The sequence below is a fragment of the Trachypithecus francoisi genome, unplaced genomic scaffold, assembly GCF_009764315.1.
Source record: "Trachypithecus francoisi isolate TF-2019V2 unplaced genomic scaffold, Tfra_2.0 Lachesis_group21, whole genome shotgun sequence".
Classification (NCBI taxonomy): domain Eukaryota; kingdom Metazoa; phylum Chordata; class Mammalia; order Primates; family Cercopithecidae; genus Trachypithecus; species Trachypithecus francoisi.
This window is the reverse complement of record NW_022681467.1, coordinates 20,786,728-20,802,509: the sequence shown is the minus strand read 5'-3', so window position 1 is coordinate 20,802,509 and position 15,782 is coordinate 20,786,728. Positions and strand designations below refer to the sequence as shown.

The following is a 15,782-nucleotide window of genomic DNA, read 5'->3' as shown; positions in this document are numbered from 1 at the left end:
GTCGCCCAGTCTGGAGTGCAATGGCGTGATCTCGGCTCACTGCAACCTCCGTCTCCTGGGTTCAAGTGGTTCTCCTGCCTCAGCCTCCCGAGTAGCTGGGATGACAGGCGTTAGCCACCATGCATGGCTAATTTTTGAATTTTTAGTAGAGATGGGGTTTCAACATGTTTGTCTGGCTGGTCTTGAACTCCTGACCTTGGGTGATCCGCCTGCCTGGGCCTCCCAAAGTGTTAGGATTACAGGTATTAGCTACTGTGCCTGGCCAACATTTTTATTTAATAGCAATTAGGATAAAGGACTCAAAATTGTACTTGGTAATCACATTGGCCATTATCAAAATAGCACATGCTATTTGGAAAAAAAATTCTTTTTTTCTGAGATATTGCTTGCTGTATGATATACACCAATTCTATGATGACAGGAGCAACACAAACGATGACCATGTTCCAGTGAGCAAGACTCAATCTCTCAAATGACCAAGAGCCTTGGCTGATTCTAAACATTTTCTTTCCTACAGCATATGATCAAATGATTAAGAGTTTTTCAGAGCACAGAAAGGGTAACCATCTAATCACGCCAGAGTTCTTCAGCATTGATAATCATCAAGAAAGGCACTTTAGGGACATTTGACAAGGAATGACACTAATACGATGAGAACTGGTCTACGTTCTGCACAAAACTCTGATAGAGTTCAAATAGATTGCATGCTCTGTCTCCACGTGTACATATACATTATACAGGTGGTACAATCTATGTCTCCACATGTATATGTATATATCTATGTATATACAAATATATGTGGGTATGTATACCAACATCTATATACATATATGTGTGTGTGCGTAAATGTGTATCCATAAGACCACAGAGGGGGGAAAAGACATTTGTTTCCTTTAATTGAATAGTACACAAAAATTCTAGTCACTTTATTTAGAACAAAGAATAAGAGTATTGGCAAACTAATGCAAAAAAGTACCCTACTAAACCTTTCTATGCACAAAAAAGAGCAGTAAAATAAATACTCAGAACTTTCCCAGGTTGTCAACTATTAAAATAAAACCTTAGCATTTCAAAAAAGCTTATTCCACTGCAGGAAAGAGGGTGGACATTTTTGGTACCATAATAATCACACACTCACACATCCATATTGCTTAGGTTGAAGAGAACGGAATGAACAGAGGAAATTTCTTCCACGAATTACCCTCCTTTCGGTACCCGCCATGTTTTAGTTATGTTGTATTATTCCACTTAGCTTAAAATATAAAGTCTTGTAGAAACACATTTTTAGGATGTTGAAGTTCTCAAGATATTTGCACAGAATATTTAGAAGTACTTAGAGGAGTTTTGTTAAATGCAGTTGGTCATACTACATATACCACAGTCGCAGTTTTGACAGACCAAGCGCATCTGTGTCAGAAACAGACAAAAGACTTACTCCTCCTTCCCAGAAACGGGTATATAGACATGTTCTTATTCTTGGGATATGAAAAAACAAGTAGTAATGGCATTTAAAGTTTAATTACTAACTGTATAATGCCTGAGAACAAAATTCAGAGCAATTCTCAAAGGGTTAAGAGTCAGACTCCGGGCATTTCCGTTTTTTCGCTGCAGGCTCCTCAGTCTCCTGTGATTCTAAAGTGCTTGCATTAGATTTGAGTCTGGTGTCTGCTTTAAGGTTGTCCATGGCAACGGTGAAGCCGGAGAGAAGGTAACCCCCACCTCCACTCATCAGCAGTTTAGGATGACTTCGATCTGGCAAAACCTAATCAAGACAGAAAAGACATCCAAGCTTTCTCAGGACAATAAAGTCCATCCGAACAACACAATATACCAAAAATCAGAATTTAAACAACACAGGTTCTCTTGATGATTTAAATGGACCAGTTTCTTTCTTTCTTTCTTTTTTTTTAAGAGCCAGGGTCTCACTCTGTTCCTCAGGCTGGAGTGCAGTAGTGAGATTTTGGCTCACTGTAACCTCGAACTCCTGGCCTCAAGTGAACCTCCCTCCTTGGCTTTCCAAAGTGCTGGGATTACAGGCATAAGCCACGGCACCAGGCTTTAAATGGACGAACTTCTAAGGAACTCATTTCTTCACATTACAAGGCAGAGAAAAGTGCAGAAATTGGTTTAATTGATTTTCTTTTGAAAAGTAAAACTGGCCAGGCATGGTGGCTCATGCCTGTAATCCCAGCACTTTGGGAGGCCGAGGCAGGCGGATCACAAGGTCAGGAGTTTTAGATCAGCCTGGTCAACATGATGAAACCCTGTCTCTTCTAAAAATACAAAAATTAGCCAGGCATGGTGGCACACGCCTGTAATGCCAGCCACTCAGGAGGCTGAGGCAGGAGAATTGCTTGAACCCGGAAGGCAGAGGTTGCAGTGAGCCAAGATAGTGCCACTGTACTCCAGCCTGAGCGACAGAGTGAGACTCTGTTTCAAAAAAAAAAAAAACAAAACTGAAGCAGTTTTCAGTTCAGCCTAGGTTTCTCTAGAAACTTAAGCATGTTTCTGGTGGAGAATGGGTAATGGTCTGGGCAGTACTCTAGAACTGTGCATACAGCTTTCTTTCTCTTGGCTTCAGGAAGCTTCATGGCCAATAATAGAGCCTAGGTCTATGGAGAAGTTGCTACTGAATGTACTACACTCCAAACCTCCCTCCCCCGCTACCCTGTTAACTTTGCCAAGGCACTTCTCTCCTCTTTCTCCTGTAACCTTAGGTAAGTAAGACAAAGGGTAGGGTTACCCACGGCTCAATAGCATCCCCACTACATTAGAATAAGACACCAAGCAATGAGACAGGGCCTATGGCAGCATGGAGGTGCTCCCCTCAGATCTCCCTTCATAAGGGAACTGGCTGCGAGGCATTCAGGCAGTAGAACGTCTCCAGCTGCCGGTCCTTTGGGATCCACTACAGCATTCATGCTGAGGGAGGCCATGGGTTGCTCCCAGTCAGTAACTGAGCATGGGTACCAGGGCTGGAGCCTTTCTGCTTAACACAGGGCTCCTTGAATGGCGATCTTTGCACCTGAGCTCGCCATCAGCCTCATGGAAACTTTCTCAGAGCAGCACTGCAGGCTCTTCCTCCCGTCCTCCTTTCTCTACCAGCTCCGTGCCCAGGCATCAACCTGCACTACTGATCTTGTTCCCTCTTCCCTTATCTCTCTAAGGCATTTCCTTCAATACATCTCTTACACTTCGACTTCCATCTTAGCATATGTCTTCCAGAAGACCTGAACTGACACAGAGGCCATCAGCAAATCCTGAAAACTTGCCGCAAAAACATCCTGGCAGAGAGGAAAGGGACAGTTTCTCATCCACCTGGGAATTTTGCTACTATCAATTATATCATCCACAGTGATATCGAGGCCTTGGGGAAATAAGAACCATAGGGGTTTGCATTTTAAATGCCTTCAGGGCAGAGTTACAGAGTAATATATTCTGACATAACAAGAGAAAAAAAGGGTCAGAAAAAGTAAGGGGCACATTCTGAGTAACAGCCACGAGACATCTTCATCTCTGTAGACAGAAACCGAGATATCTCTACTTTTATTTTGTTTTTGAGACAGGGTCTTACTCTGTCACCCAGGCTGGAGTGCAGTGGTGGGATCTCGGCTTACTGCAGCCTCGACCTCCCGGGTCCAAGCAATCTTTCCACCTCAGCTCCTGAGCAGCTGGAACTACAGGCACCTGCCACCATGCTCGACTAATTTTTATATTTTTTGTAGATACAGTCATGCCCAGACAATTTATATATATATTTTTTTCATAGAGATAGGGTTTCACCATGTTGCCTAGGCTGGTATTGAACTCCTGGACTCAAGCGATCTGCCTGCCTTGGCCTCCCAAAGTGCTGGGATTACAGGCATAAGTCGCTGTGCCTGGCTGAGATAACTCTATTTAATGACTTCTAGTACTACTGCAAAGACAGTCAAGTCTCGGGAGCGCAGCTCTTGACTGGCTGTCAGAACACGTACCTGGTAATTTCTGAGCCAGGTCTCAGACAGCCTGAGGTTGATGACCCCTCCCCTCTCCCGCAGCTTTGTGTAGCATTCCAACAGAGGCTGCAGGCAAAAACAGAATTCAGTTAAGAGCTACTTCCTGGGATGCAGTTTAGGAATCAACATTCAGACATAAGAATTCCTGCCCATTCCATTCCAGTATTACCTCTTTGTACTGACAGTAGACCACAAATGGCCTTGAAGGGGCCACAAAGTCCAGCAAAGACAGCAGCAGAGGAGTGGGGTGGAAACGACTAGCTACAATTAAACTGTAAAGAAAATGTCAGACAAATTATTTCTCTCCCAAAGTGGAGCACAGGTTTTAAAATGCATTTAAAATGATCATGTATTTAATGTGCACGACTCACACAAAGAAGAGATTTAAATATAACATTCTAGAAATCCAAAACAGAATACAATCATGAGCTATTTCTTTCTAGGAAACACAAACTGGGTTAGAAGCTCTTGCGGTGCTTGGCAACTCTAAGTGGCATTTAATGACATTCTTGATTTTTAAAAAAAAAATCACCTGGAAACAAATCCAACACTGCATATGCTGCTTTGTGGACATTTGTTATAGCCTGTATCGCAGCATTTGAGTGCCCCATCCCCTGTGCCTAGTAAGACCACAAAGCCTGTTTTGATGCACTGTGATGGAGAAGGTTCAATTTCTTCTGAAATCCTGAAACCAGCAACATCAATTCCCCACCCCTGCTAGCCTCAGCCTCCTTTCTTTAAAAAAAACCCCAAGACAAAAATCCTCATCTCAGGTCCCACTAGAATGAAAGTAGACAAGAAGGGAATGCCAATCTGTCTGAAGCAGAGCCCACATGTGCGGAGGAGTCTCCCGCTGCTTCCATCAACACACCCATCCGCATTTCTTTCACTCAGCAGAGCGGCAGCCTCTAAATGTCTTTTCCTCTGCTCTTCTTGTCTCCTCTGTTTTTCCTGAATCTTCAAAAAGAAAAAGAAGAAATCAATGTACTGGGGTCAGTCAAATTTATGGAAATGCTCTGGTCTGTCAAAACATTTCAACAATATTTATCAACCTGGACTAAACCAATAGAAGGAGGTTGTTTATAAGGAAGCTGAAAAAACACAAGAAAGCCTACATACTACAAAAACCATTATTAAGCTATCCATGCAATGCTTCTGTATCCTAAAGCTCCACCCCAAAGACTGAAATCACACGCTTGTGTACATGTACACACACTCGTTCTCTGTTTTGATAGTTATCATCTTGGGAGCTAATACACTAAAGGCAAACCAAATCTCATGACTTAACTGAAGTTAACTGAGGGCCTGAGATTACGGGGGTGGTGGGGACTCTTGGCATCCTTACATAATCTTTTTTGCTTCCTCTCTCTTTAGGCCCCTTATGTTCTGGATCTTGAGAAATGGTTTCCATTGTTTCCTGGTCTTCTGGGTGGTTGCTCTCTGGGGCCTCTGCCATGCTATCTTCATTCTCTTGTTCAGAAGCCTGTTTTTCCTGCAGCGTGCCATTACTTTCTTCAACCAAAGCACTGTCTTTTGGCTCTGAAGATAACATCTCGGCAGAAAATGTTCCATGTAGAAGACTGTCCACTTTGTTGAGGGGGAATTCATAAAGACCATTGAGAAAAGATTTGGGAAATCCAAAACATGCTGTTGCTGCCCGAACAGGTCCACCTCCAGGGTATAGCTGAATAATGGAGCCAAAACCTGAACAGATAAAAGAAACAAACATCTGCCCGTGGAGTGACGCTAGACTATGCAAACCCTCAGTGAGTCCTCCACAGTAATGAGACTGAAGGTCTTTCTATTAATACTTTATTCACAGGCTGAAGAATGGTGCAGCTCTTCAGGGTGTCTGTTTGGAGTCTATGAGTATTACCAGTGGAGGTAATATAATTCTAAAGCAGATAGCAGGAAGTCTCAAAGAAGCTTATCCCCACTTGATACTACTGTAAAACCCCGTGTCTGCAAATTTGGTTGTTACATGATTGGTGATTGACTCTGCTTCCCCTCACTCCAATCCTCATATGGAGCAGTTACAGGTTCTTATCTTCTATGTGGTCAGAAAAGAAACAGACAAATCAGGCTGTGCTGTATTCTTCCAGAGAGAATACATGTGTAGTAATCTTCCCACTCACTCCCTTCAATTTAGGCCCAATGAAATGAGCACTATCTACCCAGTTTACTAAAATCATTGTCCTGAAAGCCCTAGCAAGCCACAGGTTCCAGCAGCATGCCCACTGACAGTGAAGCTAGAAAGGACAATCGCCATGGGTGAGGGGTAGCCATGGGTGGGGTGCTGGGTGATGGAGACTGCCTAAGAAGGTCCCCAGGCTAGGAGCTGTGCAGGTTCACCCAAGTCACTTCGTTAACCCCGAAGTAATTCAATCTGGCTTTCCATGAGTTTACATTTTTGGACTGCCTTTACTCACAACAGGGTGGAGTTTTGTTAAAAATGGAAATATTAAGTCTTACCTCCCATTCGTTCCATCATTGCACCCAGCACCAAGCCTGCACACGTTTCCATCACAATCATTTTGTTGCCAGCACGGATATTTCCCAACGTCAACATCTGGGCTAGTGTATCGTATCTCATGTGGCTAAAGTAAAGACAATAATTCATTCATTTTTAGCTAAGTGAAGCCTACTATTTTAATCATCATTTTTCAAGTTTTGGTTGCTTTATGAAAATTATGTTGATAAGATTATTGATTGCTTTGGAGGCGACAGTAAAAGGACTTACAATTTATGAGGTAGGAGGATACTTTATGCAGGTGAGCAAGTTTTTTCATTTTACTTAAAATCATGACTTTCTTAAAGACATATTTCCCCCAATTATACTTTTGAAAGGAAACAAAGCGTACTTAATTTTTCCAGGTTCTCTTGCATAATACATAATTGAAAGAATACGGGTGGATGGCTTCACAACAGTAATGATGGCTTCATATCTGGGGGAAGAAAAAACAGAACACTGACTTGAAAAAATGACTTAAAATATTTTATTTATAATAAAATAAATGTTTTATAAACATAAAAAAGTTTAATATTATCAGCTTTTGAAAATAAAAACTACTTACTTTTTTTTCTTCTTTTTAATATATTTATCTTGAGCAAATTCTGTCTTGTCTCGGAATGTTGTACTATTTTCAATTAACTGCTGAACTATTTCCTATAAGAAAAGGAGCAAGTAGATTTTCTGAAACTTTACTTTCACAAAACAAGTAACTTCCAAAGGCTTCTTACCCAAGAATGGATCCAATGGTCTGATTCTCCAATCCCTTTTCCACAGAAGTCCAAATAGATGAACTTTGTATTTCTATACTCTATTTGGAATTTATAATAAAATACAAGTACTTTATAACTCCATTTAAACCAACGTAAAAGAACAGAGATATCCAATAAAGGAAGAAGAGAGGTAAAGGAAACTAATTTCTGAAGACACTGGCTGAAAACATTACTGAAAATGAACAAAGTTAAATCCTGATATGCACAGTTATTACATTCTCTACCACTAAGTGGTAGAGAATGTAGTAACTTATATTCCTGTATGTAAGACATAAAATCTTTGAAATGTTGAGTTACACGTACATTTCAACCTATTTCTATCAAAGCTATAACTTTTTTTTTTTTAAACTTAGGTACAGTCTGCTTTAAAAACCAGTTTCCTAAATGCCAAACAGACAAAAACAAAACTAAAAATCCTTTGAATATTACCTCTCCTTTAATGCCCTTGTCCTTCAAAGCTTTTATGTCATCTTGAGTAAGTTTCTGAGATTTCCCATCATCAACTATATTTCGATTATCAGTGCCCGCTTCTTTAGTCTCTAAGGAAAGAAATTGCTCTATTGACATTTATGGTCTGAAATTATTTGACACTTTCTTTTTTGAGTTCATATCCACATCCAGTCCATCAGCCACTGAAGTCTGGCCTCCCAGCTGCACTGCTCCCATCACACCATCCTTTCCTGCCAAAACTACTCCAAGCGTCTAAGTCATCTTCCCACTCCCAGTCTTGCCCCCCTACTATCCACCTGGATGCCAGAGTGCTCTCTGTTTAAATGCAGTTTGACTTACCTATCCCATGTTTAAAATCATACAGTGGCTTCCCATAGCAATGAGAATACATTCCAAAGATGACCTGCAAGGCCATCATTGATCTGGCCCCTGCCTATTGTTCCTGGCCTGATCTCTTGACACCTTAGCTTCAGTCACAATGGCCTTCTTTCTGTTCCTTGAACACACCCAGCAAGGTACCACAGCAGGCTTTTGGCACCTGCTGCTTCCTCTGCCTGGAAGGTTCTATGACAGATGTCTGAGTGGCTGGATCCTTTCTATCACTTGAGGCTGAGCTCATTCTCTTGCTTTACCAAATTAGCACACGCCCCTGCTTTATTCTCTTCATAGCATGTGTCACTTCACCATAAGAAATCATGCTGTTTGCTTGTCTACTTGATTATTTTTGGTGTTCCAACTGGTAAGTACATTTTATATGACAGTCTATCTTATGAACTGCTATAACTGCAGTGCCAAATTATACCTGGCATATATTTGGTGCTTAGTAAAAATATGGATATTAATTTAAATGTATCTAAATAACTGGTTTGACTCAAAAAACTTTAATAGTAAGTATTTAACTTCAAATAATTACTTGTGTTTTAATTAATAAGATATTCTCAGTGTTCATTTTAATAAATATTTAATTTTAATTAATAACAGCTTTTGGACAAGAGGTTAAGAAATAATAATAGTAATAGCTAAAATTATGGGCCCTTACTAGAAGCAAGACACTATGGAGAACTTCCTATAAGCCATATCATTGAGCACTCAATACAACCTACGCATTAAATATGTTTATGACCCAATTTTACATATATAAGGATGTAAGACTCACAGAACTCAAGTAAGTTGCCCAATGGTACAAGGCGAGTGATGAAGGTAGAAATTGAACTTAGTTGGATCCAAAACCAGACCTCTTAACCTCTACACCATACACTAACCACCTTACAGCTGTTACATAACTTCTGGGCACTGAAAAAACTTTACATATATATGTTCTTGCAATGATACAGAAATGACCCATAGGATTAAATGCCTGGTCCAAGGTCAGAGAACTCCACATATGTTCTTGCAATGATGCAGCAACGACTCATAGGATTAAATGCCTGGCCCAAGAGCAGAGAACCACTTAATGGTGGGCTAGAGACAGAATCCAGGTTATCTCAGGGCCAAAGGTAGTACTTGCTTCACTCCACTAAGCTGCAGTTCTTAGATATGAGTTAAGATTTCTTTTGGGGTAGCATTGTCTAGCACTTGGGAATTAGGTGGAGGTTGAGATGTTTCTGACTAGTCAGTTGGACAGCATCTATTTCACGCATCCAAAATGTGCACCTGCAGTAGGTTCTTCCCTCTTCTTCTTGGGCTGTAGACTTCCTCCACTGGTCACTTCAAATGTGGTTCCATAACTATGGCCAATGACGTTATCCAGGTAGAACCACTGTTTTTCGAAAGTTACTTTTCTAGGGAAAAAAAGCAATCAATTAACTGAGTATCTTTTGTATTCAGTACAGAAAAGACGTGTTCACTACAGTTTATTTCAAAAGTGGTCTCCACAATGGAGGCTCAGCAGCATTATCTCTGAACATAAAGCAACAAAGGAACTAGGGAGAACCTGGTTGGGATAGAGATATAAAATTAATGAATAAGCCACAAAAACACTGAATTTTGGAAAGCGGAAGCAAAGACAGAAGACATTCCTCTTCTGGTACACTGGGCTGACCCCAGTTTGCACGTCTACCAGAATGTCCAAACTCGCAGGCTCTGCAGATAGCCTGAATGGTAGACAGGATCCCCAAGATTGCCAGGCCTGGACATACACTGTGACAACTCTTGCAACTTACCCCAGAAAATGTCAAAACTGAACAATCATTGAAGTAACAAGGATTTAACAAATTTCCTGGGCTTGGTCTGATTGGCCACTTTATTTGAAAATTATCTAATAAAAGCAAATTATACTTGCAAATTAACACTGACAATCTACACACTTGGAAATGGAGCCTAACACTGACAATGCTCTACTGAGGACCAGGCAACTTAAGGTTTTCCTATGACACAGATTTTTTTATCTTATTGCAATTTAAAAGGAAAATCCCACAGGAACACAATCTTTTCTTCTCAAAAGAAGAAAACTAACATTTACTGAGTGTCAATCAGGGGCTAGGCAGTGTGTGCTAGGTGTGATTCACACTTTTTGATTTAATTCCCATGGTAATTCTGTGACACAGCTCTTTCCAGAAGAGCAATCCGAGGCCCAGGGAGAAGTATCTTGTCCAAGATTCACAGTTGCAAGGTGTTGTTGGAGCTGGGATTCAAATCCAAATCTGTGTCTAAACCCAAGCCTCATTCTTTCCACTCTACCACACGGTCTACTCCAGCAAAGACCTAAGGACCTTAGAAAGCCCACCTAGCTTCAGGACATGGCCCATGTGCACAGAACACTGAATTCTGGGAATCATGTAGTGGTTAATTCTGTTTGTGCCCCATCCCACTCCTTCTCTTCCTCTCTCTGTGCCACCAGGAAGCTGACTATGACAGAATATACTGCCACATCACCCACGCTTCCGTGTCAGAGGCTTACCATCATTGCTGGTCTCTGGGTGTATCACCTTTATTGGTTCCCTAAATCCTGCCTGCCACACTTTTGAGTCACATCTTCATTAAAGCTTACTCAAACCATCTGAGAGAAATCCTGTAAGATCATAAGTGATTCAGATATGGCCAATTCTCTGGGTCCCTAGATACTTACATACGACAGAATGTAACAGACACTCAAAATATTTGCTAATGTAAACCTCCTCAGATGTTGCAATTCAGCTCAGCCCAGATGTGCACCCCTACCCTCATCCTTCAGTCACCTAGGTGCTACTGAAACACCGGATCTGGCCAGGTGTGGTGGGTCACACTTGTAATCCCAGAACTGTGGGAGGCCGAGACGGGTGGGTCACTTGAGTCCAGGAGTTTGAGACCAACCTGGCTGACAAAAACTCCTGGCTGAAAAACTCCGTCTCCACAAAAAATGCAAGAATCAGCTGGGTGTAGCGGCATACACTTGTAATCCCAGCTACTCAGGAGGTTGAGGCAGGAGTGTCACTTGGGTTCAGGAGTTTCTCTACAAAAAGTACACAAATTAGTTACTGAGGAGGCTGAGGTGGAAGGATTGCTTGAGGTGGAAGGATTGCTTGAGCCCAAGAGGCAGCGGCTGCAGTGAGCCAAGATCACACCACTACACTCTAGCCTGGGTGACCGAGTGAGATCTCGTCTTAAAAAACAAACAAACAAACAAACCAAACAAAAACACTGGATCTGAGATAGGTGGGTTTACCTCTCTGCAAGCCTATGTGATATACAGAGGGGATAATGAGTGTCACTTAAAACTGGCTGGTTTGACAGGTCAGGTCACGGCCCCTTGTCAGGAATGTGCGGCCCAGTAAGAGGGATGAGGAGGCCATGTCTTCACTGGGAAGGAGTAAGATTTGCAGAGTCTACTTTTCTGAGAGCGTGGACTGTTTTTTGCCCAACCAGATGAGTGTAGCCCCAAGGGTGATGAGGGAGTCTGACCCGAGATGCAGTTGAGCTTAGAGAGTCATTTGCTAAATAAAATGGAAACTGCCACTATGACTTCTGTGAAGAAGAGGGCCTGATGAAAAGTATTTCCAAATAAATGTTTAGGGCAGTGGTCCCCAACCCTTTTGGCACCACAAAAGGGGAAGGTCAGACGCACTGGTTCATGCCTGTAATCCCAGCACTCTGGGAGGCCGAGGTGGCCAGAATTACTTGAGCCCAGGAATTGGAGACTAGCCTAGATAACATAGTGAAACTCTATCTCTACAAACAAAATTAATTAATTAGTTTAAAAAAGAAAAAAAAAGAAGAAGAATTTAAAAATAGTTAAAGGTTGGTGCAGGAATTAACATTTCCAGACTAAAAAAAAAAAACACACCCCTCATAAAAGAAACTTTTTTTCTTTACTAAATTAGTGCCTGTGCAAAAAGCTTGGTTATCACCAGCTTAGTGCTCTGGAGACTTGTTTCTTCACTATTTTATGATGCCTGTTTCACCTTAGATATCAATTAACAGTTTGCTTAAACCAGGAGTAAATGAGTTCATCTGAAGTAAGTACTTATCAGAAATTCCAAATCTCATACTTCCTAGTCTGCAGAAAGCTGTTCTCCTGACATTGCATTCAACTTATCTCTGTCAAAAGTAATACAATAACCTAGCTCAAAAGAAACTGTGGCCGGGCGTTGTGGCTCACATCTGTAATCCCAGCACTTTGGGAGGCCGAGGCAGGTGGATCACCTGAGGTCAGGAGTTTGAGATCAGCCTGGCCAACATGGTGAAACTCCGTCTCTATTAAAAATACAAAAAAACAAAAAAAAACTTAGCCGGGCATGGTGGCGGGAGCCTGTAATCCCAGCTACCTGGGAGGCTGAGGCAGGAGAATCGCTTGAACCCAGGAGGCAGAGGTTGCAGTGAACCGAGATCGCACCATTGCACTCCAGCCTGGGTAACAACAGCGAAACTCCTTCTCCAAAAAAAAAGAAAACAGAAGAAGAAACTGTGGTTAGCCAGGTGCTGTGGCTCCTGCCTATAATCCCAGCACTTTGGGAGGGTGAGCGGATCACTTCAGGTCAAGAGTTCGAGACCAGCATGGCTAACATGGTGAAACTCTGTCTCTGCTAAAAATACAAAAATTAGCCGGGCATGATGGTGCCTGAGTCCCAGCCACTAGGGAGGCTGAGGCAGGAGAATCGCTTGAACCCGGGAAGCAGAGGCTGCAATGAGCCGAGACTGCACTACTGCACTCCAGTCCGAGTGACAGAGTGAGACTCCGTCTCAAAAACAAAAAAAAACTGTAGTTATATTTCTCAGATAAATTAATCCAAATATCCCAATAAATTTTCACCATTAATAAGCTCTTAGGACTTAGCAACCTCACCAGCCCTTCCAGAAAGTTTTCAAAATCCCACTTCTCTACTATTATAAAACAGTGATATTAGTCAGCAGGTGCACAAACCAAACCTAATTTCGAGTTCTGAGGCCTTGAGCAAATTGCTTTTTAGCAATTTTCCCAGCTTTGAATCCTTTGGTGAGTAAAACGAGGGAAACTCAAAGCAATTCCACACTCTATGGTGAATTGTCTCTTTCATCTATTCTGTGTATCCTCTTTGGATAGAGAAGAGGATGGAAAGCCAGACTAGGCAGGAGAGGTTTCATTTTTTTGTGGGATAGACCCTGACTGAAGGATTAGGGAGAAAGGAGGATCTATGGTGGGAAAAAAGGGGGAACCTGAAGGAGACTCTGGGAGACAAGGATGAGATCCCAGAGTGAAGAAAGGAGGGAGTGTCTGTGGAAAGACAGTGAAGATCCCAAGGTCCTAGGGAAAGAACTTCAGGACAGGTGATTAGGGGTGTGGAGAGGGAGGCCTTGGCACCCTAGGGCCAAGAATGGAATTCTGGGGAAGGAACCCTGTGGAAAGACTGAAAAGGATGCTGAAGGTGGACAGCCAGGTATGAAACCATGGAGGGGGCTCTGGGAAAACAGGAAGGTTAGGGGAGATTATGAGGTTCGAGGACGGGATCCTGGTGGAAAAGCCTTCTGTGACAGAAAGATCTGAGGAGACGAGGGCGGGGAATGGGGACCAAGAGAGCCAAGAACTGCACCCTGGCGGAAGAGGTCTGTGGAGAGACCTGGAGGGAAGGGGTATTTACAAGGTGGGGGCGGGAGACCCCTAAAGTCAGCGATCTGACTTACTTTCTCCGCTGGACTTGCACTGCTTTAAACACATCTTCACGTTTCAGCACCACGAAGTCGCCGTCGCGGATGCGATGGTCTCCGGGATGCTGTGGCTGTGGGCTGGGCTGCTCCCCTGAGCCTTCCATGACGCTCAGCCGGTCGCCGTGCTCCACGGCGTCTCGCCCCTCCTCCTCGGTTGTAGCCACCTGGCGCACTAGGAGCCCGCCGACCAGCACCGCCCCCACGTGTTACACGCCGCTTCCGCTTTCCGGTCCAGACCTCAAGATCGCTTCCGGGAGCCTCTCGGCTTCCGTCTGGCCAAACCCCTTGATTGGCTGCACTCCGCCCCGCCCCTCCCGTCTTGCCGCTTCTTTGAGCGGAAGTTGGATCATTGAAGCGCCAAAAAAGAAATTAGTGGAACACCTGATTTTCGCTTGAGGCACGATTGCGGCGCTGTACGCTCCAGACACCTTCTGGAAGCTGCGGTGGGGAAACTGAGTTTCCCGAGCCGTTGAGAAAGATGGGATTCAGCACCGCGCGGGGACCACAGGAAAGCTGCGGCTGAAGAGAACCGCAGACTTGGCAGGAGCCGCCTGAGGAGCGCAGATCTCGGAGACTCTTAGTCCGGTGGTGCTTCTTTGCGGGACGAGGGGAGGGAGAATCCGGCGGGACAGATCTGCGCGTATCCTGGAGCCGGCCCAGTTGTGAACTAGGAGAGGTTTGGGACCTCTGTCCCAGGCAAGTAAGAACTTAGCCTTAGGAGACGTAAATAAAGTAGTAAAGAAGCACAACTACCCAACTGTTATTTGTCACTCGTTCTCCGTCCGCCCTACCTCTTACGTGTTTTGAATTTGTTACAATTCTCAGCGTATTGTCTCGTTTGAGTAGGGTATGGCACGCAGCGTTGTTGAAGGAGCGCCTCAGCTTGGGAGCCTGAAAGAGTTTTATCCCTGTACTGTCAACAGACAACTTTGATCTTGATCAGTTTGCTTAATTTCTTTGAGCATCAGTTTCATAATGCGTAATGCCTAGTTAATTATCGGAGCCCTGTCATGCCGTTAAATCGTGAACTTCATAGTTACTAACTTGTTTTATTAACTAAACCCCTTTTAAGTAAGGATTTGGATAGGTTATTTTATAATGAATTGCACTGCAGTGTACAGGTATATCTTTATTGTGTACTTAGGATATGAATCACTTTTAAGTAGACTTGTATTTTAAAAGAACGGTTTTGGATTTACAGAAAAATTGCACAAAAAGTGGATGTGACACTGCAGGATTGACTGTAAGAAGCTATGATGATGTATCCCTAGTGTCTCACAGGCCAGAATTAGGTTCATCCTGTCCTGCCCTGTAATAATAAGTCTCAAATACTGCAAATAAGTTTTCATAGAGTTAATTACCTGTCCTATTTTCACTTCTGTGATAGGTACTTCTTGTAAACAGGTACAGTACCTGTCCTTATTTTTAACCTATGAGCGTCTAGTATACTTAAGCCATAATAAGGTATACCATAAGTTTAATAGTTATTAAACTATTATGGTATACCTTAAAAAGCAATAGAGATTAGAAACTTAACTGCAGAATATTTGGGTCTTGTATCATAGGTGTACAACTTTGCAAGCCTGTTTGCTAGTCTTGAACCTAGAATACATTAATTTTTCCTTTTTTATTACATTAATACATTTTTAGGAGCACTTTTCCTTATAGTTTTGGTGAAGACCTTTTTAATATCTGTCTTTTAGGAGAGATGAATGGAGAGTATAGAGGCAGAGGATTTGGACGAGGAAGATTTCAAAGCTGGAAAAGAGGAAGAGGTGGTGGGAACTTCTCAGGAAAATGGAGAGAAAGAGGACACAGACCTGATCTGAGTAAAACCACAGGAACACATACTTCTGGTAGGTGAGGTCAATGATTGATCAATTTTTTTCACTTAATGAAGGAAGCAATTCGTGTCTATCATACAAGGCAGCTTATCTCGTACTTCGGTTTGTCTTT

The 15,782-nt window shown here is 42.7% G+C and overlaps 2 protein-coding genes across 6 annotated transcripts in view; one reads left to right on the top strand and one right to left on the bottom strand.

Annotated features, from left to right (window-relative positions):
• Positions 1-876: 876 nt before the first annotated feature.
• Positions 877-14,061, bottom strand: TRMT6 (tRNA methyltransferase 6). 4 transcript variants are annotated; one of them, XM_033185668.1, is made up of 11 exons: positions 13,799-14,039; positions 9,381-9,508; positions 7,707-7,816; positions 7,070-7,161; positions 6,857-6,940; positions 6,468-6,592; positions 5,341-5,699; positions 4,867-4,952; positions 4,165-4,267; positions 3,975-4,061; positions 877-1,762 (listed from the first exon to the last, which is right to left on the bottom strand). In XM_033185668.1, exons 1-11 carry the CDS (start codon positions 13,834-13,836, stop codon positions 1,571-1,573), a joined length of 1,404 nt encoding a protein of 467 aa, XP_033041559.1. In that variant the 5' UTR covers positions 13,837-14,039; the 3' UTR covers positions 877-1,570. The 4 variants fall into 4 exon arrangements, with proteins under 4 accessions (XP_033041559.1, XP_033041560.1, XP_033041561.1 ...); XM_033185667.1 differs by having other exon boundaries at positions 880-1,762; positions 13,803-14,061; XM_033185669.1 differs by lacking the exon at positions 7,707-7,816 and having other exon boundaries at positions 13,803-14,061.
• Positions 14,062-14,145: 84 nt separating this feature from the next.
• Positions 14,146-15,782, top strand: part of MCM8 (minichromosome maintenance 8 homologous recombination repair factor) — a 44,420-nt gene continuing 42,783 nt past the window's right edge. The window contains exons 1-2 of one of the 2 annotated variants that reach the window (XM_033185657.1): positions 14,146-14,522; positions 15,530-15,682. In XM_033185657.1, the coding sequence (XP_033041548.1) occupies positions 15,535-15,682 (148 nt within the window). In that variant the 5' untranslated portion in view covers positions 14,146-14,522; positions 15,530-15,534. Of the gene's footprint in view, positions 14,527-15,529; positions 15,683-15,782 lie in introns of both variants that reach the window. The other variant, XM_033185656.1, reaches the window with a different exon arrangement.